The sequence below is a fragment of the Schistocerca cancellata genome, chromosome 3 (assembly GCF_023864275.1).
Source record: "Schistocerca cancellata isolate TAMUIC-IGC-003103 chromosome 3, iqSchCanc2.1, whole genome shotgun sequence".
NCBI lineage: Eukaryota > Metazoa > Arthropoda > Insecta > Orthoptera > Acrididae > Schistocerca > Schistocerca cancellata.
Genome location: NC_064628.1, coordinates 512,271,462 through 512,295,961, shown reverse-complemented (window position 1 = coordinate 512,295,961; position 24,500 = coordinate 512,271,462). Strand labels below are relative to the sequence as shown.

The 24,500-nt window shown below is 40.0% G+C and overlaps 1 protein-coding gene across 1 annotated transcript in view; it reads right to left on the bottom strand.

The window, feature by feature from the left end:
* Positions 1-24,500, bottom strand: part of LOC126176388 (dynein axonemal assembly factor 11) — a 189,226-nt gene that overhangs the window by 10,449 nt on the left and 154,277 nt on the right. The window contains exon 7 of the mRNA XM_049923546.1: positions 10,143-10,308. Coding sequence (XP_049779503.1) covers positions 10,143-10,308 — 166 coding nt within the window. The remainder of the gene's footprint in view (positions 1-10,142; positions 10,309-24,500) is intronic.

The window sequence follows — 24,500 nt, the reverse complement described above, 5'->3', positions numbered from 1 at the left end:
GAAGTTAAGTTCCACTAAATTCAACTGCTCCTGCACAACATTCAAATACCTGTTCAGTGCAGTGCTTTGATACATCTACAGACTCAAAAGGAATACTGTTTTTTATGTACATGACCACATCCCCACTTTGCTAAGAACTCCTTGAAAAATAGCCAGCTAATCTGTTTCCTCGTGAAGGAAGCCTCTGAATTGTCACATTATTTAAGTGGTGCTCAGATATACCAATAATGTCAGATTCAACTTCTACAAGTAGCTCGATAACTTTGTCTATAATACCTCTTGCATTTTGATGAAACATGCTAATTCCCTCATTACTTGGATACCTAACCTTCTGTGTCTGTGGTTCGTTTGTTAGAGAGAATTCCTCTAAGCAGGTATACCTACCAGCTGACTTCAATCTAAATAAAGGTGCAATTCTAACACCATCTGCAACAGGAATTTTCCCACGAGTGATCTCACTACGTTGTCACCAATAAGCTTTGCCAACCTCTCCTTCAAGTACCTGATCTTCCTGGCACCACTGCAATGTGAGCCATGCCCTCCATCATCAGTGCCTTCTCTAGCCCCAAGCCTAACAGCAGCATTAAGATGAAGCCAAAGGGGAAAAAAACTACTGGGTGCATTGGTGGAATGAAGGCTGTGTACTACTGGAATAGGAGCAGGGAAGAAAGACAGGTAGTAGCATAGATTGTGGCCAATCAGTGTTTGTTGACACAGTTTCTTAGCGGTCATTCATGTGAACAACAGCTTGTTACTTGTCATGCCCATGCAGAATGCAGCACAACGCTTGCATCTTAGTTTGTAGATCACATTACTGCTTTCACAGGTAGCCCTGCCTCTGGTGGGATAGGAGATGCCTTTAACCATACTGGAGTAGGTGGTGGCAGTGGTGGTGGTGGTGGTGGGTGTGGTGATGGTAGCAGGATGTATAAGGCAGGTCTCGAATCTCAAGTCTATTGCAGGTATATAAGCCATGAGGCAAGGGGTTAAGAGCAGTGGTGGAGTAGAGATGGATAAGGGTATTGGAGGTAGTGATGAAGCCATTCTTGAGATGGAGGTCAGCATTGAGGAAGTTGACTTGTTGGTTTGTGGAGGATCAGCTGAAGTGAATGGGGGAGAAGGTGTTGAGGTTCTGGAGGAATGTGGACAGAGTGTCATCTTCAGTCCAGATCACAAAGATGTCATCAATGAATGTCAATCAGGTGAGGGGTTAGAGATACTGGGTGCTTAGGAAGGACTTGATTCAGATTCATTGGCATCTTTCTGATCTGGACAGAGGATGAGAACACCCTACCCACATTCCTCCAGAACCACAACACCTTCTCCCCTATTCGCTTCATCAGGTCCTCCTCAACCCAACAAGGCACCTTCCTCAATGCTGACATCCACCTCAAGATGGCTATATTGGTACCTCTGACCATATCAAACCTACAAACCAGCAACAATACCTCACTTTGACAGCTGCCAAATGATCTGTTCCAAGAAGTTCGTACTATACAGCCTAGCCACCTGTGGTCATCGCATCAGTAGTGACAAGGAGTTCCTCTCCAAGTTTTCCAAGAACTGCATCGAGACTTGCACAGATCAAAAGTACCCTCCCAGCCTTGTACAGAAACAGATGTACTGAGCCTTGTCTTTCCAGTCACCTACCTCCTTCCACATACCCACAAGCTGTCCATGAATGAGCGCTCCTCTCATGACTCAGCACCACCAGGATTGGAGCAACTTATTCCCATTCTCTGTCAGGATTTCAGCTGCTTCTCATCATGTCCTGAAATGTGGAACATCCTACTCAGTATTCTCCCAATCCCTCCCACAGTGGTGTTCCACCACATGCCATATCTAAGCAGTATCCTTGTCCATCCCTACTCTACCGTGCTCACAACACCTTGCCTCATGGCTAATATCCCTGAAATAGACCTCAATGCAGTACCTGTCCTGTACATCCTCAAACCATCACCACCTACTTCAATCCAGTCACAAACATCACCCATCTCTTCAGAGGCAGGGCTACTTGTAAAAGCAGTAATGTGATCTACAAACTAAAACTGAAATCACTGTGCTACTTTCTACATGAGCATGACGACTAACAAGCTTCCTGTCCACATGAGTGGTCACCAACAAATTGTGACCGAGAGACAGATAGACCACCTAGCTGCTGAACATTCTACCCAAATCAATGTGCTTCACTTCAATGACTACTTCACATCGGGTGCCATCTGGGTCCTTCCTACCAACACCAGATTTTCCTGAATTGCACAGGTGTGAACTCCCCCTGCAATATATCCTATGTTCCCATAATGCCTTTGGCCTCAACCTTTGCTAGTACCAGTCTGTCACCTGCTTATTCCCTTGCCTGCTCCCTCTCCAGCACTACACAGCCTTCTGTTCCATCAATGCAACCACTGGTCTTTCTTTTCCTCTCTCTCTACTTCTGTTCCACCCCCTCCATTCCCCAAAACCTCCTGACTGCACCTAGCAAAACTACCCTGTTCCTCTCCACATCCCTCCTACATGCTCTTACAAGCAGCACTACAACTTACCCAAACCCTACCCTGCTACACTCCCCCTCCCTTCCCCAGCCTGCTCATTACCCCCAACATGCCAGGTTTCTTCTCCAGCAGCTGAAACAGTAGTCATGTGAGGCCTAAATGTGTAGCAGTCGTTTCATTGTGCCTGTCTGCGACTCAACGTCTCTATATGTAATGCAGGAGTAAGTCTAAAATGAACAAGAAAATAGGAATGCAAGCAATATACTATGAACAGTACAGAGAAGGCATTATCATAGCTTACAAGGAGATAAAGCCAAAACCCACCACAGTAGTACAAATTCATGTGTGAATTAGTTCTGCAGATGGTGAAGAGATTGAAAGAGCATATGATGAGAATAACTGAATTATTCACACAATTAAAGGAGATAAAAATTTAATTGCAATGGCTTTGACTGGAATTTGGTAGTAGGAAAAGGAAGAGAAGGGAAAATAGTAGGAGGGCATGATATGTGGGAAAGAAATAAAGCAGTCCGGTACTTGCATGGCAGAAGTTTGCACAGAGCATTATTTTATTATTGCTAACAGTTGGTTTGAGATTCATGAAAGAAGGTTGTATATGTGGAAGAGACTGGAGGCACCAGAAGGTTTCAAATAGCTTACATAATGCTAAGACAGACATTTTGAAACCAGATTTTAAAGTGTAAGTCATTTCCAGGAACAGATGTTATTTCAGACCTTAATTTATTGGCTATAAACTGCAGATTAAAACTGAAGAAACAGAAAAAAAATTAGGGGGATGGAACCCGGGTAAACTAAAGGAACCAGAGACAGTTGAATTTCGAGGGAGCAATAGGCAATATTGGACTGAAAAAGGAAAGGAATACAACAGAAGACAAATAGGTAGCTTTGGAGGTGAAACAGTGAAGGCAGCAGGAGGTCCACAAAGGTAAAAATGCCAGGGCTTAGTAGAAATCCATGGATAACATAGGAGATATTTCATTTAATCAACGAAAGGAGAAGATATAAAAACGAAGCAAAGAAACAGGAATATAGACACCTAAGAAATGAGACTGACAGAAAGTGCAAAATTATGAAGCAGGAATGGCTGTAGAATCATTTATAGCTAGGGGAAAGATAGATACTGCCTCTAGGAATATTAGAGACCTTTGGAGAAAAGGGAAGCAGTTGTATGAATATCAAGAGCTCAGATGTCAAGCCAGTACTAAGCACAGAAGGGAAACATGTTAGAAATATACTGAGGGTCTGTGCAAAGGAAACAAACTTGAGGTCAAACTATGGAAAGAGAAGATGAAGTAAGTGCAGATGAATTGGGAGATAGAATACTGCAAGAATTTGACAGAGCACTGAAATACCTATGTGGAAACAAGGTCCCTGAAGTAGACGACATTACCTCAAAATTATTGAGATCCTTGAGATAGCCAGTCATGACATATTTATTCCACTTAGTGTGGAGGAGATATGAAGTATACGAAATACTATGACTTCAGGAAAATGTAATAATTCCAATTCCAAAGGAGGCAGTTGCTAACAGGTGTAAATACTACTGAGCCATCAGTTTAATACATCATGTTCACAAAATATTGACACAAATTAATTACAGAAGAATGGGAAACTGGTAGAAGCTGTCATTTGGGAAAATCAGTTTAGTTTTCAGAGAATTGTAAGAAAATGTGAGGCAATACTGACCCTACAATGTGTTGTACAATGTAGGCTGAAGAAAGGCAAACCTACATCTATAGCATATGTAAATTTAGACAAAGCTTTTGACAATGTTCAATGGACTACAGTCTTTGAAATTTTGAGGGTAGAAGGGTTAAAATACAGAGAACAAAAGGTTATTTACAACCTGTACAGAACCCACACTGCAGTTACGAAAGTTAGGACATGAAACGGAAACCATAGTTGAGGACAGAGTGAGGCAGGGTTGTAGCCTATCCCCAATATTATTCAATCCGTACACTGAGGAAGGAGTGGGAGGGGGGACAGAGAAACAGGTAATTTGGAAAGGGAATTAAATTTCAGGGAGAAGAAATAAATTGGTGGTTTGCCAATGACATTGTAATTCTGTCAGGGATGGCAAAGAACTTACCAGAATGGATAGTGTCTTGAAAGGAGATCATAAGTTGAGTGTCAACAAAAGTAAGACAAGGTTAATGGAATGTATTTCAATTAAATCAGGTGATGCTGAGGGTATGAAGTTAGGAAATGAGACGATAAAGGTAGTAGATGAGTTTTGCTATTTTTGCAGCAAGATAACTGATAGTAGCAGATACAAAATGCAGACTGTCAACAGAAAAAATTATTTCTGAGAAAAAAAGAAATTTGTTAACATTCAATATGAGTTTAAATTTACAGAAGTCTTTTCTGAAGATATTTGTCAGGAGTTTGGCCTTGTATGTAAATGAAATGTCGATGAATAATCAGTTCAAACAAGAAGAGAATGGAAGCTTCTGAAATATGGCCCTATAGAAGAATACTTAAGATGATGTGGTTGAGTGACTCAATATAAATATTGTTTGAATATATTGTTTTATGAAAGAGGATAAATAGTGTGTCTGGTCTAGTAGTGTAGGTGTACAATGCTAGAGATGCAACATAGTTAATTTGAACCTGTTGTAATTTTACTGGTTAACTTTAACTTCAAAAAGAAAGGAAAATTAGATTTCACTTGTCCTTCAGCATTTAGCACAAAACAATGTAAACTGTTGATATGAGCACATGAGACACCATTATTTTGTATAATGAGATTAATATAAGTAAAATAATGGCTGTCAATGTCAAAGTGAGTATTGCACCGATTACTGACTTCTCATTTAATATCCCTTGCTACTACTATTTATGGAAATGTGTGGTGCAGATCCGCTAGGAAGAACTGCATTCTAATTTTCTATTCTCTTCCGAACTGTTTATAAATATTGCTAATAGAATGTTTGTACCTTTTCTCTCCATTTAATTGGTCCATTGACATGTACCAAAGATAGGATTTCATTTTTGAGTTGATTACATGTTCAGGCAACGGGAAATGATAGAAAATAATGGTAATATTGGAATGGGTAGATTGAATAACAAATAAGGAGGTATGGAATCAAATTGTAGATAAAAGAAATTTATGGCGCAACTTAACTAAAAGAAAGAACTTGTTGATGTGCCACATCTTCAGACATCAAGCAATGTCCAGTTTGGTAATGGAAGGAAGTGTGGGAGGTAAAAACTGTAGAGCAAAACCAAGATGTGAATATATTAAGGAGGTTCAAAAAGATGCAATTATTTGGAGAATAGAGGCTCACACATGATAGAGTAATGTGGAGAGCTACACCAAACTGGTCTTTGGACTAAAGAACAAAACAGCAACATGTGATTGAGGATGCAAGACATGGGGCAAAGACTAGTCACTGATAGGAATATCAACAGTATAGGAAAATATAGATAGCTACTCACTGTAAAGAAGACAAGTTAAGTTGCAGACAGGAACAATTAAAATACACTTACATAATGCTTTTGGCCATAGCCTTGATCAGCAAAAGAGAAACACACACCATTCATACATACAAGTGAGCACACTTCATGAACACACTGGCGTAGTACATAAGGGATGGAAAGGCCCTCAGTACAAAATAAGTGTGATATCATGGAACAATAAGGCAGATAAATACTCATATGCTGGTAGAAGAGAAAGGAGTGAAACAATTTACCAGTAGATATCCTCAGTCTATTCCCAGAAAAAGTGACTAAATTTAAATACCTAATATAATGGTGGCAGAATTATGGACAATATGAATTATTGGATTGTGGACAACAGAAAAAAGGAAAATATAGTTTTACAGTAAATTATTGTATACTATGGATATAGTGTAATAGTGTGGTGTAAAAATGTTGTGTTCACCACCTTAACAACAGCCATATTTGTAAGCAAATAAATTTGTCTTAACTTATCTATAGGGGGCATATTCAATTGGTCAGTAGCTTTTCTAGATAATATCTTCAGGGTTTGATTTCCCAACATGTTTACTGTTGAGCTGTATGCTTTAAAAGGTCCAGATGAACAAAATGTTACACAAAAAGAAACTTGTTTTGAATAACCGCACCATTATGCATCAGTATGTAAAGTACTAAAAAACAAAGTGAACAAACTTCTTGTCTGTTTAAATGATCTGAAATGAAAAAGGAAGTTAATGTATTATGTCTGAGTACCATCTAAATACAGGAGCCCATATCTTGAACATAGAGGACTATAAATTAAGAGCCCACATCTGTAGGGAAAATACTGTTGTTGTTGTTGTTGTTGTGGTCTTCAGTCCTGAGACTGGTTTGATGCAGCTCTCCATGCGACTCTATCCTGTGCAAGCTTCTTCATCTCCCAGTACCTACTGCAGCCTGCATCCTTCTGAATCTGCTTAGTGTATTCATCTCTTGGTCTCCCTCTACAATTTTTACCCTCCACGCTGCCATCTAGTACTAAATTGGTGATCCCTTGATGCCTCAGAACATGTCCTACAAACTGATCCCTTCTTCTAGTCAAGTTGTGCCACAAACTCCTCTTCTCCCCAATTCTGTTCAATACCTCCTCATTAGTTATGTGATCTACCCATCTAATCTTCAGCATTCTTCTGTAGCACCACATTTCGAAAGCTTCTATTCTCTTCTTGTCTAAACTAGTTATCATCCATGTTTCGCTTCCATACATGGCTATACTCCAAACAAATACTTTCAGAAACGACTTCCTGACACTTAAATCAATACTCAATGTTAACAAATATCTCTTCTTCAGAAACGCTTTCCTTGCCATTGCCAGTCTACATTTTATATCCTCTCTACTTGCACCATCATCAGTTATTTTGCTCCCCAAATAGTAAAACTCCTTTAGTACTTTAAGTGTCTCATTTCCTAATCTAATCCCCTCAGCATCACCCGACTTAATTTGACTACATTCCATTATCCTCGTTTTGTCCATTATCCTTGTTTTGCTTTTGTTGATGTTCATCTTATATCCTCCTTTCAAGACACAGTCCATTCCGTTCAACTGCTCTTCCAAGTCCTTTGCTGTCTCTGACAGAATTACAATGTCATCGGCAAACCTCAAAGTTTTTATTTCTTCTCCATGGATTTTAATACCTACTCTGAACTTTTCTTTTGTTTCCTTTACTGCTTGCTCAATATACAGATTGAATAGCATTGGGGAGAGGCTACAACACTGTCTCACACCCTTCCCAACCACTGCTTCCCTTTCATGTCGCTCGACTCTTATAACTGCCATCTGGTTTCTGTACAAATTGTAAATAGCCTTTCGCTCCCTGTATTTTACCCCTGCATTGTTATGAATGCAAAAAATCTATTAATCTAGTAGTTTCTATTCAGATCAACAGTTTGAGGCCTGTGTTTGTAAGTTGCTGCTATTGGAAAAGTTATTTATAATTGTTACAGTAATTAGATTCCCACTGAGAAACTGTCAAAACTCTTACAAATTTATCGGTCATTATTATCCCACCAGCAGACAAGAGAAAGCAAGTGACAGTCTGCAGAGATTTTAATGTTAATTTTCTGAAAGATTAAGTAATAATAAACAATTTGGAGGAACCATCCTGGTATCTGCCTTCATAAATTTACGGAAAACTTAAATCTGAATGGCTGCTTAGGGATTTGAACGATTGTCCTCCCAAATGTAGACCTGAGACGCACTCATTTTGTAAACATATCTATGCTCTGAAGTTGGAACCGAAGGCTGCAGTTAACAATGTAATGGTGTGAATCTGGTAACTCTTAAATCACAAATTTATTTTAAAATATTCACAATATGAAACTGCTTTCGAGAGAAAGTCTTATCAAAATGAAAACTGGCGAAAATTACTGAACTATTTGTGTAAATAAGCTACACATACACTAGAAGCAGTATATAAAGTGTGATTCAGGAGGAATGGCACATAATTTGTGAGGTGATTCTACATGTCAAAATAAACCACCATAGTCCTATGAACATGTGCCTGATTTTTGATCATTATGGAACTGGAGTGGTTTGAAGCCTACACACAACCATGAATGATTATGAAGACAAATTTGAAAATTACTTACCAAAATAACTGATCCATTCAACAAGAGGTGTAGGCGTTCAAAAAGCCCCCAACCAATCTCAATGCACTTGTTGATGTGTTGGAAAGTGTGTTGTGTTGCACATTGAATATCATCTCGGTGGCCTACAATGCAGGCTACCGCATCAGTGATGCGAGCAATAAGTTCTCCATGTGTATCTATCTTCGTAGTGTACACATCTCCCTTTAACCAGCCCAATAAACAGAAGTCTAATGGGTTAGGTCAGGTGATCTGGCAGGTCAGTGAATGGGTCTGCCATGACCAATTCACTATTGAGGAATTGTGTTATTCAGATACTGGAATACTTGTCTGGTACAGTGAAGCACAGGGAATCAATGATATATCATTTTGCACATACATTTACCATCATTGCTCTCATGTCATGTCTTCCAAAAGTGCAGGTAGGTCTTCTATCAGGATATGTGCATATGATGTGGCTTTCATGCAATTTGGCAGGCACAAAGGCCCCATCACCCTGTCATCGATCATACCACAGCAGACATTCATTGAGGACCTAGCTTGGAATCTTGTTTCCCTAGTGTCATGTGGGTTCTTCATTGCCCATGTATAAGAATTGCGGGAGTTCATGATACCGCTGCATGTATTTGTAGCCTCATCTGTAAATATGGTGTATTGCATGACACCTCTGTGTACAGTCAACCATTCATAAAATTGTTGTCTGCTTACTGAGTCATTTGGATGCAGATGTAGCATGTGGATTGGCTACATGCCAGTGGAATGTAATGTATGCCACATTCGCATTTGTGGAGTACCGAGCTGACAGGTAATGTACTATGAACTAGTGGTGGAACTCCATTGTACCATTGTAATAATGTCTTCCTTTTCATCAGCTGACTGGACAGCCTCACATTCTGATTTACATGTACACTGGCTAGTGTTCTGGATTCACATAATGTTTGAAAAACCATGGGAAATACCCAGGCACAGGGTGTTCGTCAATCAGGGAAACATTTCTGGTATTCTGTCACAGCTGCATGGGCACTACCATTACAGTACCTGTACACTAACAAAACGCCTGCATATTCTCCATGGGTGAACATATGTGGCATGTTGGTATTCACAGACACAATGAACTTGCTCAATTAAGCAACATTCTAGTGCATAGCCTCACAGCTGCTCACTGTTCCAACCTATTGGGTACACTTGCAGCTGTTGCCTCAGTGTGACATCACGGTACTGCCATCTGTTGGAGAACCCCTACATCTCTTGTAGGATGGATCAATCATCTGTCACACCATTATTCTATCCATCACAGTGCGTACACAGCATTTTGGTAAGTAATATTCATACTCATCTTCATATTCATTAATGGATGTGTGTAGTTTTCAACCCTCTCCAGTTCCGTATTATTGAAAATCAGACACCTGTTTACAGGATTTTTTTGGTTTACTTTCACATGTAGAATCACCTCACAGATTATGTGACATTCCTCCTGAATCACCCTGTATGATATACTGCTGCAATCTGCAAGTAGCAAACTAGTAGCTACTGGTCATAAGTGTATTGCCTAATATTTAAATATACCTGAGGCATTGTAATGATTAAATGACCAGTTGCTTGTGACCGCTTGGCTGTTGAATTATTAATCTCTACTTCATTAAGCAACGTTAGCTGCAATGTTTTCCCTTTGATTAACACCGTAACGTACTGTGGCTGAATATCAACATCTATGAGTGCTGTGTCCAAATGTCTGAAACAAAAGCAAAATTTGTTTCTTAATAATGTCTGTAAAAAACAGCAATTGTTGTCACAAGAAAACATTAATATAGTAGTTGTAATGAGCCATTCATGTTAGGGAAGATTAAGTGGGATCTTGGTACCAATATACTGGATGTGCAGTGGAAGTTTTCTCATGACTTTCTAATTTCATCAGTAATTTTTAAATTTAATAGCTGCAATTAGAGAGAGAATTCATGTGCCCTGCAACATTAACTAGATGTGAATATAAATTAAGAAAAGCAATAAACAGACCGTTTTTGTCTTTAATTTTAAAAGCATAGCAGATTCCCAGCTATTCAAGGGCAAATTATTCAGTCTTTTGAATAATTGAGAATGGAACTGGAAGTTTCTAATTATCCACAAATTTTAAAGCTTTTAGTGAAACCCTGTCAGTTAACCAAGGGTTAGTACAATTTGCAATTCAGCTTTTACATGAGTTGATCAGACAGTTTAGTAGATAATAGAGGTTCATTATCATTTTCAGTCCAGTTCAACAGCACATAAAAAACCTTTACTGCCACCTGGTTTCCGAGAAAACTCTCTGTGATGCCGTAATAGTACTGCTAGCCACTCTCTTTCTATGAGGGGGGTTCAAAAGAAAAGGTACGAATCAACACTGTGGGTACAACTGAAGTCTTTATCCAAAAGTAATCACCAGAGGCCTGAGCAAAAGTGTCCCAGTGTTTCACAAGCTGAAGGATTCCCTGTTCCCAGAATTTCTGTGGCTGTGACAGGAGCCAGTCCTCCATTGTGTTCTTTAGTTTGTCTGAGTTGAAGCGTTTCATTTGAGGTGTTTTATTAGCAGACCAAACACATGGAAGTCACTGGGTGACATGTCTGGGCTGCAGGGTGGATGCTCAAGCATCTTTCACTTGAACATGACTGTTACAATTTGATGACCGTGGAGACGTGTGGACACCTGTTATCGTGAAGTAGAATCACTCCCTCCGTGAACAGCCCATGCTGTTTCCTCTTGATGCTCTTGCTTAGGTTATGGAGTGTCTCACAATACACATCACTATTAATGGTTTTTCCATGCTCAAGAAATTTGATGATTATTGGACCTCCGACACTGAAAATATAGTCAGCATCATCTTGCCTTCTGAGGGCACAGCACTGAATTTTTTAGGGGGAGGTATAATGATGCATGCTTCCATTTCCTAGATGTCTCAATCACTACATTAGCCCAAAGTGGCATACACAAAGTCAACTGGTTTGGGTGTTATGACATTTCATATCTTTTCATTTGAACGCCCCATATACAACAGTATGATGCAACGGCAGTGTATTTATAACATGCCAGCATCATCATTGTCTCATGTTCCAGATTTAGTTGTCTGTTAGCTTTCAGAACCCTAACAACATTATATCCGGCAAAAATCACAACATAAAAACAGAAACATTTAGTGGTTTCACTCCACAGGAAATTAGAAGCAGTAAAGCACAGTGTTAATGGCAATAGCTTACTCACAATCTGGTTGGAGGGGGGAGGAGGTGGAGAATGGCTCTCAGATTAGTTTTGTGGTAGGTGGAGAGGGTGTAGAAAACAAACTAAAGTTTCATACAACAGTATAGGACAAATTGTATTTATTAATCATCAAACATATCAATGTTCCAACTTTATAATAGGTATATATTACCTGTAGTGTACTGGGTGGTTATAATTACAGTGTATCTACTCATGGAGGTCCAGTGTGGGCTGTAATTATGGTATGGCAGTGAAACTTGGTAGATGTTAACACGTTAATGTTGAACCAATTTGCACTGGAAAAATTAGTTCTAATTTTGGCCAGCAGGTACAAATATGGCACTGTTACGGCATTTCATTGACATTTTGGTGCTCATATTGAACAAATTGCAAAAGTGGTGGTAAATAAAATCAAAATCTTGTTTGATCTTTCCTGCCCACAGCCCATTCTAAATCCTTTGCATCCCAGTCATAATTACATATGGAAACATTTCTGTATGTCTACCTTGCATTCACAGCACTACAGCAAAACTGGAACTAATTTTTTCCTAGTGGAAACTGGCTCCATGTTAACGTGTTAGAATATCTACCAAGTTTCACTGTCATACGATAATAACAGCCCACACTGGACCTCTGTAAGTAGCTGCACTTCAGTTATAACTACCCAGTACTTAACAGAGAAAGTGTGGGCTCTATGAGATTTGCATATATTATTATGCTGTTTGGCTGGTAATGTCCAGTTACATGCAAATACTTTCCATATTTATAGTTTTAGAAGTTTTTGAAATTGACTGAAAACTAGAGAAAAGGGGAATGTTCAATGCCACCAGAAAGTTTTCAGTTGCAAGAAAATTAGACATGAATGGAGAAGTAGTTTTATGACTTCATGACAAATAGTTCTGGCTACACCTGTGGTTGGGAAGGGGTTGAGTTGAGGTTTTTTGTGGGGGATAGTGTCAGCTGATTTCCTTTGCCTGTGGTTGCATATGCCCTTAGATGATGGTGAGAAGAACCAGAAATACACTTGCAGAACAATCCATGTCTGTTCTTGGTGGTGATAAAAATGTGAAGCAATTGACTTTCCAAGAAAACAGAAGAAGCTTTTCTAACAACAACACAGTGAGCTGTATGCATTTTGAGTCCAATAATTATGGGTAAGGAGAATGTACTGTCTAGAAATTTTATAGATGATAAAATTGTTGGCAGGTGAAAGTTGTCTGAATAGTGGGAAAACAGTTTTTAGCCAAAAAGTTATCTGCATGTAACATAACAAATCTTTTGTTTTGTGAAGAATTTTGTTTTGATTTAAGGAAAGGAGTTGGGTGGGAAACTGCTGGGATTAAAGTAGTTTGCGCTTTGAAGAGAGAGCTCAACGGCCACTGTATGGTACACGGCATATGGTACCTTGTAGCACTACTAGTCATTTCCTTTCCTGTTCCAATCACAAATAGAGTCATGGGAAAATGACTGTCAATATTCCTCTGTACGAGCCTTAATTTCCTGTACATCATCTTTGTGGTCGTCACATAAAATGTATGTTGGCAGCAGTAGAATCATTCTCCGTAGCTTCCCTCGAAACAAACATCTCCTTTCCTACAGGGATGCCAGTTTGTGTTGCCAAAGAATCTATGCAATACTTGCATGTAGATCAAATCTATTTGTAACACATCTATAGTTTATTCACCCAGAGCTGGGACAAATATAAACAGTTTCACTTGAGGGTCATTCCACATCAAGTGTCCTAGGGGTCCCCACTCAACCATCTCGGATTCTGTTAAAAATTTATATTTGTATACATACGTGTGTGTTAGGTCACAGTGCAAAATTTTGGCTCAATTCTTTCAGTGGTTCCAGTGCTGGGCCACTTTAGTGGACCCATACCAAATGATAGAGTGCACGGGGTGAATAATTTGGCCAACTTTGGTACAGCTTTGTGTGTCTGTTGTGACATCTATCACCTTGAATTTTTTATACTAGTACAACTTTTAGTGCTGAATGCAGCTATAACACTCAAAGTGCTCAGAAATTACTATCCCTTATGCTACTTGGTCTGAAAGTGCCTCATAAAATTTATTGCAAAAGATTTAAGTCATACTTCAAGCATATTTTACTATAAGGGAAAAGCAGCTATGACCTTGATTTTTGAGCTGCTAGCCAACAACCAGGTGCCCACTACACTACACCAGTATTAGCATTTATGAGTATATAGTTCTGATTTTATTGACCCTTGTCGCAAGTGTCAAATTGAAAATTGAAAATTTACAGAATTTTTCATGACCAGTTTTTAATATGACTACCATCTCTGATCTTCTTTTACCTGATACCATTGGAAAGAGCTAATTTTTTGCTACAAAGAACATTAAAAAGTAGAATGGTAATTTTCCCTATAAGATTTTTAAACTAGCTTCAAAGATACCTTAGCTTTTCCGCATACCGCGTGCTTGACAGAATAGCTTTAATGAATGCCATACAAAAATGAGCAAATAAACAACATAGTTGTGAACATGACAAAGCAATAAGTTCACAAAATGAACCAAGCAACATAAATTTGTTGCTGGAGTTCATGAAACCATTTTCATGGCTCTAAAATTCTCTTCAATGCTCTTCAGCACCTCTGATGGGTAAGTGTATCTCCGACCCATGGAATTGGAACTTGGAGCTGGGAAAATACCGAACGCCGATTATCTCCTGCTCTGGAATCCAGCAGGTGTCCTTCCTTAGGGGCCAGTGGAATGAATTAGTTGGACCATTTGGATGCATGAAACTGACTAAGGCATCTCCTTCTAATGATATGTCACAGATGTTTCCAATCCATCATTTGTTGACATAAATGCAGGCTATGTATTGCCCTAGATTGGATGCTGTCAATGGGAACACTCGAGAAGTATGTTGATTGATCAACACTTGCAGTAAATGACACTGTGTCATTGGAAAATCTGCTAATTTCTAACCATTTTTCATCGATTGGTCTGAAGCAGTGGTTTTCTCTGGTCCTTGCAACCATGCAACCATTTTCAAATCTCCTAAGCTAAGCAATCTTTCCTGTCAAAGCCTTGTAATAAATAACAGAGGTATGTAATGTGGCCTGACTATTTTCTTAATGGAAGCCTTGTACAGCATCCTGCACAATAAATGAATAATTTTCTGCAATATCCATCAGAACAACCAGCTTTCCACCTTCTAGATTTTCTTTGGTTTCTTTTAGGTAGTTGCTTTGATGCTTTGCTATGTAACAATGGGGTGAGAGATTCGAGACATTCACAATTTTGGTCACAATGTTTAGGATAAATTCTCAAATTCTTCAATCATTGACCCCTTTATCTCCAGGGTATCTTGGTCAGTGTGTATCCATTCCTTGTATTCAATTGCTTCATCAATGCCGTTCCCTTCAAATAGAGCTTCTACAAATCTTTCCAAGACTTCTAATCCAGGACATTGGTCACATCATCGGAGCATGCAATCTTTTGAATCCATATTGCAAACTATTTTGGCTAACAAACTCTTGTAGTCATCTTTAATTGGAGTCACTGCTAGCATCAATGTGACATTTTGATGATCTGTACAAACACAAACTGAGTGTGTTCCTGATGAACCGACTGTGATGCACCACTTCGGCCAGAACTCACAAAATTTGGAAAAGCCAACTTTTGGTACATTTTATCTGCAATATTCTTGATAGGCTTCTTTCAAGTTACAAAGTAGCAGATGTTTCTGCATATAAACTTTTGGGTCACTTGGTTTCCTTATGGCAACAAAGTTCTTTTTTTCAGGGCAGATTTGACTGACTTCATCACTGTCATAGAATTTTGCTACACTTTCCTTAATATCTTCTTGCAAAGCCTTTCCTCACTTTGGATCTGGTTTTGCTAATATGCCTTTCTCTTCCTTCAGCTTTTTGGCAGTTTTCACCATTCACTCAGATATGTTGAATACTTCCATTGTTTTTTTTATTGCTCCAACTGCTAGGGGCCAAAGTTAAAATCTGAATTTTCTCAGAAGCTGAAGACACCTCCAGCTTAGCTTTCAATTCAGTGATGATCACTTTGTACGAAGAGAAATTGTGTTATTTTTGACCTGGTTGTGGTTCTATGACATCATCTGCTTTAAGCCCGCCAATTTCAGAAATTTTGGTTACCACAACCATTTGAACTTGCTTTATCTTTTGTTTTGCGTATCCACTAGAATCCCGGTTTGAAACATGCTGAAATTTTAGTGGTGACACACCAATTGCTGTCGAGCTGGAGTTCAAGCTGTCTGAAGCAACTGTAGCATCATCTTCATCAGACTGATGATGGCAATAGCTTGGCCTTTTTTGCATTGATGTCAACTCTACAAGTAAGGCAAAGCTTCTGTCCAGGCTTAACATCAAGTTGTTTCAAAAAGTTGGCTGTTGCAACATCAACAGGATGCACACCTTTGTTAAACTCATGATTCTTCTTTTGAAATGAACTGCAGCAATATTTCTGCAGATATTGAAACATTGTCAACAGTTCTACTTCATGATGTAAACATATCTTGGCATCACAATCAAACTGAAATGCAACTCGTCGAATCAGCAAATACTAATCCTCTGCAGAGAGGTCACTAATTGACTTCAGAAGGTGTTTGTCCTTGTTGAACTTAGTTCATTGACACATAGACTGGTTGATTTGTCCAACGGTGCACTGCTCTAGGTCCATATTTCCATTGTTTGAATCCATAACAAGTTGTAACTTCAGCAATGATTCAACAATGAAATGAAATGACATGTCGTGTGGCTAGGGCTCCCATCAGGTAAACCTGTCGCCTGGTGCAAGTTGACGCCACTTTCATGTCGATGGAGATGAGATGATGATGAAAATAACAGAACACCCAGTCCCTGAGTGGAGAAAATCTCCAACCCCGCCTGGAATGGAATCCGGACCGCTTAGCATGGCATTCCATTTCGCTGACCACTCGGCTATCGAGGCGGGCATTCAACAATGGATTGAAGGAATCAATCAAGCTGCAAGGTAAATAACCACAAATGATACAATGAGTGACAATTTGTATACAAACATGAAAGATACCCAAATCAAATTATATCTTATATAGTGTGAATGTATAAAATGAGAATACTGGAGAACATTCCAGAACATTACAGAAAATACTGGAAGTTTCTAGTGCCTTGTTATAAAACTGTTGTACCAGCAGGTAAGTTTCTGGAATACATGCCTTGTTTTATAAAGCAGTCATACCTGCATATCAAATATCCAGAAATTTAAGGAACCCATGCCCTGTTATAAAATAGTCATACCTGCATATCAAGTTTCCAGAAGTTTCTGGAATCTGTTATAAAACAGTCATACCAGCATATCGAATTTCCAGAAGTTTCTGGAATCCATACCCTGTGTTATAAAACAGCAATATCTGCATCTCAATTTACAGAAATTTCTGGAACCCATGCCCTGTGTTATAAAACAGTCAGACCTGCATATCTAATTTTCAAAAGTTTTTGGAACCCATATATGAAACAGTTGTACCTGCACATTAAAGGAACAAAAGTATTATGCTGCAAATAATTTGTACTAACAAATCAAATCACAAGTGCCTTGACATTCTTCAGCACAACAGCTGCCAACATGGTAATACATGTGGTAAGCATAACAGCTTAGGTTTCTTTTAATCAATTTCAAACGCCTTATATGGAAAATTACCATTCTGCTTTTTCAAGTCCCTTGTAGCAAAAAATGTGCTCTTTTCAGTGGTGTCAATAAAAAGAAGATCAGAGTTGATAGAAATATAGAGAAAACTTGAGACAAGGGTCAATAAAATCAGAACTATTTGCTTATAAATGCTAATACTGGTGTAGTATGGCGAACACCTGGTTGTTGGCTAGCAGCCCAAAAATCGAGGTTCCAGCTGCCTTTCCCTTAAAGTAAAAGATGGCTACAATAGGGCTTGAATCTTTCGCAATAAATTTTACAAGGCATTTCCAGACCAAGTAGCAAAATGGATAGTCATTTTTAAGGAATTTGAATGCTTTAGCTGCATTCAGCAACAAAAGTTGTACTGGGATACAAAAATTCAGAGTGATAGGTATCATACAAGATGCACAAAGTTATTACAAAGTTAACCTAATTCTTCACACTGTGCGCTTTGTGACTTCGTATGGGTCCACAAAGGTGGCCCTAGCTCTGGAACCACTTTAACAATTGAGCCAAAATTTTGCACATTGACATAACACATATGTATGTATACAAAAACATGTTTTGAACCAAATCTGAGATGTCTGAGTGGGGATCATTTTTTATTCTAGGACACTTGACATGGAATGACCCATGACCTACCACTGTGTTCCAGTGAAAGCAGGGGTGTCGAAAATCCTTGGTGTACACTGTGCTATGGTTTAACAGCACAATTCAGAGAATGCTCAGGAAGCAAAGAGAGTTGCACTCGCGGTACAAGAAAGATTGGAGAATGAGGACAGGCAAAAGTTAGTAGAGATTCATGCTGCTGTAAAAAGAGCGATGCGCGAAGCATTCAACCACTACCACCGTCATACCTTAGCAAAAGATCTTGCAGAAAACCCAAGGAAATTCTGGTCTTACGTAAAATCGGTAAGCGGGTCAAAGGCTTCCATCCAGTAACTCACTGATCAGTCTGGCCTAACAACAGAAGACAGCAAAACGAAAGCTGAAATTTTAAATTTAGCATTTGAGAAATCTTTCACGCAGGTGGATCGTACAAACATACCGCTATTAGCTGATGTCAGAATGAAGCATGTGTCACTTGTGAGAAAACCTGTGTTATGAACTTTGTCCCACTCCTCAGCAATCACCATCCTTACTACTTGTTCTAATAGCTGTTTAACTTCTGACATTTTGTATGTTCTGCTTTTGCTGCAACATAGCCTTTGATTGAGCCTTGAGCAGCCGCTGGTGAAGTATCAGTGCAGCAGTAGTGCAGCAGCAGTGCAGTAGCGAGTCACATATTTAGCTTTCATATTTGTTTTGTAGTTTGATTCTTAATTTCTTTCCAAGTGTTTGGGCACTTGCATATTTAATTACATAAAATCCTTGTGTATTCTTGTATTTGAGAGGAGTAATATTGCTTATTGATAGCTGTAGAGTATAAAGTCGCGGAGTCATTAGTCAGTTGTTTGTTTTGGACAGCCAGTGCACTTTTGAGACAGCGCAGTAAGCCTTGAGCAGCCGCTGGTGAAGTATCAGTGCAGCAGCAGTGCAGTAGCGAGTCGCATATTTAGCTTCCATATTTGTTTTGTAGTTTGATTCTTAATTTCTTTCCGAGTGCTTGTGCCCTTGCATATTTAATTACATAAAATCCTTGCATATTCTCGTATTTGAGAGGAGTAATATTGCTTATTGATAGCCGTAGAGTACAAATTCACGGAGTCGTTAGATATTAGCAGTAGGATGGATAGGGTGTGTGTGTGCTGTGTGTGGACACAGGAGGAACTGGCCGCAGTTCGCGAGCAGCTGAGTGTGCTGTTGGCCACGGTCAGCCGCCTTCAGGTTGCTGCCTCAAGGTGCAGCGACGGCAGAGGGCCTGGCGCGTCGCTTGAGACACACCAGGTGTCACTTGCTGCGTCCGTTAATTCAGCCACCGAGGCACCTTCTAGTGTACCCAGTGCATTGGGGCCACCCTCACTCAGGGTGAGTGGCGGACTGCAACGTGTTCGCGTCGCTCGAGGCGGAGGGTCAATGTGGAGGCTGTCCGGCTGGCCTCGCCCGTTCGTCCTGTCAGTGGGCAGGTGGCCACTCCTTCAGCAGGGCCTGAGCAGGCACACGGGGGCAAAGGCCTGCTGGTTATTGGGAGCTCCAACATTAGGTGGGTGATGGAGCCCCTTAGGGAAATAGCATACAGGGCTGGAAAGAATTCCAACGTGCACTCGGTCTGTCTGCTGGGGAGCCTCATCCAAGATGTGGAGGCGGCCTGGCCAGCGGCTATCAAGCATACGGGGTGCAGTCGTTTGCAAGTAGTTGCTCACGTCAGCACCAATGATGCCTGTCACTTGGGTTCTGAGGCAATCCTCAGTTTGTACAGACGGCTGGCAGATTTGGTGAAGACTGCTGGCCTCGCACATGGGGTGCAACAAGAGCTCTCTATTTGCAGCATCGTTCCCAGAGTGGATCGGGGTCCTTTGGTTTGGAGCTGAGTAGAGGGTCTCAACCAGAGGCTTCGTCGACTCTGTGACGGTCTTGGCTGACTTGGTCTTTCTAGACTTGCACTATTGGGTGGGGAATTGTAGGACGCCCCTAGATAAGTCAGGGGTGCACTACACAAAGGATGCTGCTACTCGGGTAGCAGAGTACTTGTGGCGTGCACATGGATTTTTTTTTAGGCTAGGCAGTAGGGCGAGGTGTCCTGATGAACACTCACCAGTCAACGTGCAGGCAGGGAAATTGGGACGCGCTCAGCGTAAAGACACTTCAGCTATCAAAATAATAGCAGTAAATTTTCAGAGTGTTCAGAATAAAGTTCCTGAATTTACTGCCCTCCAGGAAGCGTGTGGAGCGCAAATTATTCTCGGGACTGAGACCTGGTTGAACCCTGAGATAGGAAGTTCTGAAATATTTAGTGAGGGTTGGAATGTGTATTGGAAAGACAGATAAGACTCCATAGGAGGTGGTGTCTTCATTGCAGTTGACAAAAATATTGTGTCTACTGAGGTCGAAGTAGAGTGTGATTGTGAAGTTATCTGGAAACGTTTAACAGGGCTAGGGGAAATAAAGTTAATTGTGGGGTGTTATTACCGGCCACCAGGTTCCACCGTGACAGTTCTAGAATCATTCAAAGAGAGTCTACATTCTGTATCGCAGAAGTACCCGGATCATGCTATATTAGTCAGAGGTGACTTCAACCTACCTAGTATATACTGGGATATCTATGGATTCATTACAGATGGTACAGACAAGCCGTCGTGTAAATTACTTTTGAACACATTATCCGAAAACTGTCTTGTGCAGCTAAATTGACGGCCAACGCGTAATGGAAATATTTTAGATCTGGTAGCCACAAACAGACCAGACCTCATCGACGATGTCAGTGTTGAGACAGGGATTAGTGATCATGATGTTGTCATTGCGACTATGGTTACGAAAGTTAAAAAGTCAGTCAAGAAGGCAAGGAGAGTATTATTACTAGAAAGAGCAGATAACCAGTTGTTAGCATCCCACTTAGTAAATGAATCGAATTCATTTACTTCCAGTATGATGGACGTGGAAGAATTATGGGCAAATTTTAAACACATTGGACAAGTATGTGCCGAAAAAGTGGGTTACGGATAGAAAAGACCCATCGTGGTTTAACAGCACAATTCAGAGAATGCTCAGGAAGCAAAGAGAGTTGCACTCGCGGTACAAGAAAGATTGGAGAATGAGGACAGGCAAAAGTTAGTAGAGATTCGTGCTGCTGTAAAAAGAGCGATGCGCGAAGCATTCAACCACTACCACCGTCATACCTTAGCAAAAGATCTTGCTGAAAACCCAAGGAAATTCTGGTCTTACGTAAAATCGGTAAGCGGGTCAAAGGCTTCCATTTAGTAACTCACTGATCAGTCTGGCCTAACAACAGAAGACAGCAAAACGAAAGCTGAAATTTTAAATTTAGCATCTGAGAAATCTTTCACGCAGGTGGATCGTACAAACATACCGCCATTTGAGTCTCGTACAGATTCCTGTATGGAGGACATACTGATAGACATCCCTGGGGGTTGTGAAGCAGTTGAATGGGTTGAAAATAAATAAATCGTCAGGTCCTGATGGGATTCCAATTCGGTTTTACAGGGAGTACTCTACTGCATTGGCTCCTTACTTAGCTTGCATTTATCGTGAATCTCTTGCCCAACGTAAAGTCCTAAGCGACTGGAAAAAAGCACAGGTGACGCCTGTATATAAGAAGGGTAGAAGGACGGATCCTCAAAATTACAGACCAATATCCTTAACATCGGTTTGTTGCAGGATTCTCGAACATATTCTCAGTTCGAATATAATGAATTTCTTTGAGACAGAGAAATTGCTGTCCAAGCATCATCACAGCTTTAGAAAGCATCGCTCCTGCGAAATGCAACTCGCCCTTTTTAAGGTACAAGCATATGGTATTGGTTCCCAAATATGTGAGTGGCTTGAAGATTTCTTAAGTAATAGAACCCAGTATGTTCTTGTTGATGGTGAGTGTTCATCAGAGGTGAGGGTATCATTTGTAGTGCCCCAGGGAAGTGTGGTAGGTCCACTGTTGTTTTCTATCTACATAAATGATCTTTTGGATAGGGTGGATAGTAATGTGTGGCTGTTTGCTGATGATGCTATGGTGTACGGGAAAGTGTCATCATTGAGTGACTGTAGGAGGATACAAGATGACTTGGACAGGATTTGTGATTGGTGTAAAGAATGGCAGCTAACTCTAAATATAGATAAATGTAAATTAATGCAGATGAATAGGAAAAAGAATCCCGTAATGTTTGAATACTCCATTAGTAGTGTAGCACTTGACACAGTCACATCGATTAAATATTTGGGCGTAACATTGCAGAGCGATATGAAGTGGGACAAGCATGTAATGGAAATTGTGGGAAAGGTGGTAGAATTCTGGGAAGATGTGGTTCATCTGTAAAGGAGACCGCTTATAAAACACTAATACGACCTATTCTTGAGTACTGCTCGAGCGTTTGGGATCCCTATAAGGTCAGATTGAGAGAGGACACAGAAGCAATTCAGAGGAGGGCTGCTAGATTTGTTACTGGTAGGTTTGATCATCATGCGAGTGTTACGGAAATGCTTCAGGAACTCGGGTGGGAGTCTGTAGAGGAAAGGAGGCATTCTTTTCGTGAATTGCTACTGAGGAAATTTAGAGAACCAGCATTTGAGGCTGACTGCAGTACAATTTTACTGCTGCCAACTTACATTTCGCGGAAAGACCACAAAGATAAGATAAGAGAGACTAGGGCTTGCACAGAGGCATATAGGCAGTCATTTTTCCCTCATTCTGTTTGGGAGTGGAACGGGGAGAGATGCTAGTTGTGGTATGAGGTACCTTCCGCCATGCACCGTATGGTGGATTGCGGAGTATGTACGTAGATGTAGATGTAGTTCTTAGCCATTTCATCTACTGTGGAGTCATTGAGTACTACTCTTTCTTTTTTTTAACAATTTCTCGTAGTTCTTTCTACAACTTACAGTTTCCAAAAGCAATATTTGTCGATTTGAGCCATTCTGATATATCTTGCTTACTGGAATTCGCATTAGAACTTTTTCTTTTCAATGAGAATGGTATGGCACATTATCAAGAATAAGAACTGCATTTTGCTGAAGCCATGGAAGGACATCTTGAAAACACTTCTAAACATATCAGCGAACATCTCCTCATGATACTCTTTACTCTTCTTGGATTTGAAAGTCCACAAAGAGGCTTTGATGGAATCTGATTTGCTCCCAATATGTGTGATAAAAGGAGAAAATATGAAAATGCAGTAAATGAAACAGGCAAAAAGGAATACAACCGTCTCAAAAATTAGATCGACAGGAAGTGCAAAATGGCTAAGCAGGGATGGCTAGAGGACAAATGTAAGGATGTAGAGGCTTATCTCACTAGGGGTAAGATAGATACTGCCTACAGGAAAATTAAAGAAACCTTTGGAGAAAAGAGAGCCACTTGTATGAATATCAAGAACTCAGATGGAAACCCAGTTCTAAGTAAAGAAGGGAAAGCAGAAAGGTGGAAGGCGTATATAGAGGGTCTATACAAGGGTGATGTACTTCAGGACAATATTATGGAAATGGAAGAGGATGTAGATGAAGATGAAATGGGAGATACGATACTGCGTGAAGAGTTTGACAGAGACCAGAGTCAAAACAAGGACCCAGAAGTAGACAACATTCCATTAGAACATCTGTAGGCCTTGGGAGAGCCAGTCCTGACAAAACTCTACCATCTGGTGAGCAAGATGTATGAGGCAGGAGAAATACCCTCAGACTTCAAGAAGAATATAATAATTCCAATCCCAAAGAAAGTGGGTATTGACAGATGTGAAAATTACCGAATTATTTGTTTAATAAGTCACAGCTGCAAAATCCAACATGAATTTTTTACAGATGAATGGAAAAACTGGTAGAAGCTGACCTCAGGGAAGATCAGTTTGGATTCCATAGAAATGTTGGAACACATGAGGCAATACTGACCTTGCGACTTATCTTAGAAAAAAGATTAAGGAAAGACAAACCTACGTTTCTAGCATTTGTAGACTTAGAGAAAGCTTTTGACAATGTTGACTGGAATACTTATCTTTCAAATTCTAAAATTGGCAGGGGTAAAATACAGGGAGCAAAAGGCTATTTACAATTTGTACAAAAACCAGATGACAGTTATAAGAGTTAAGGGGCATGAAAGGGAAGCAGTGGTTGGGAAGGGAGTGAGACAGGATTGTAGCCTATCCCCGATGTTATTCAACCTGTATATTGAGCAAGCAGTAAAGGAAACAAAAGAAAAATTCGGAGTAGGTATTGAAATCCATGGAGAAGAAATAAAAACTTTGAGGTTTGCCAATGACATTGTAATTCTGTCAGAGACAGCAAAAGACTTGGAAGAGCAGTTGAACGGAATGGACAGTGTCTTGAAAGGAGGATATAAGATGAACGTCAACAAAAGCAAAATGAGTATAATTGAATGTAGTCGAATTAAGTCGGGTGATGCTGTGGGAATTAAATTAGGAAATGAGT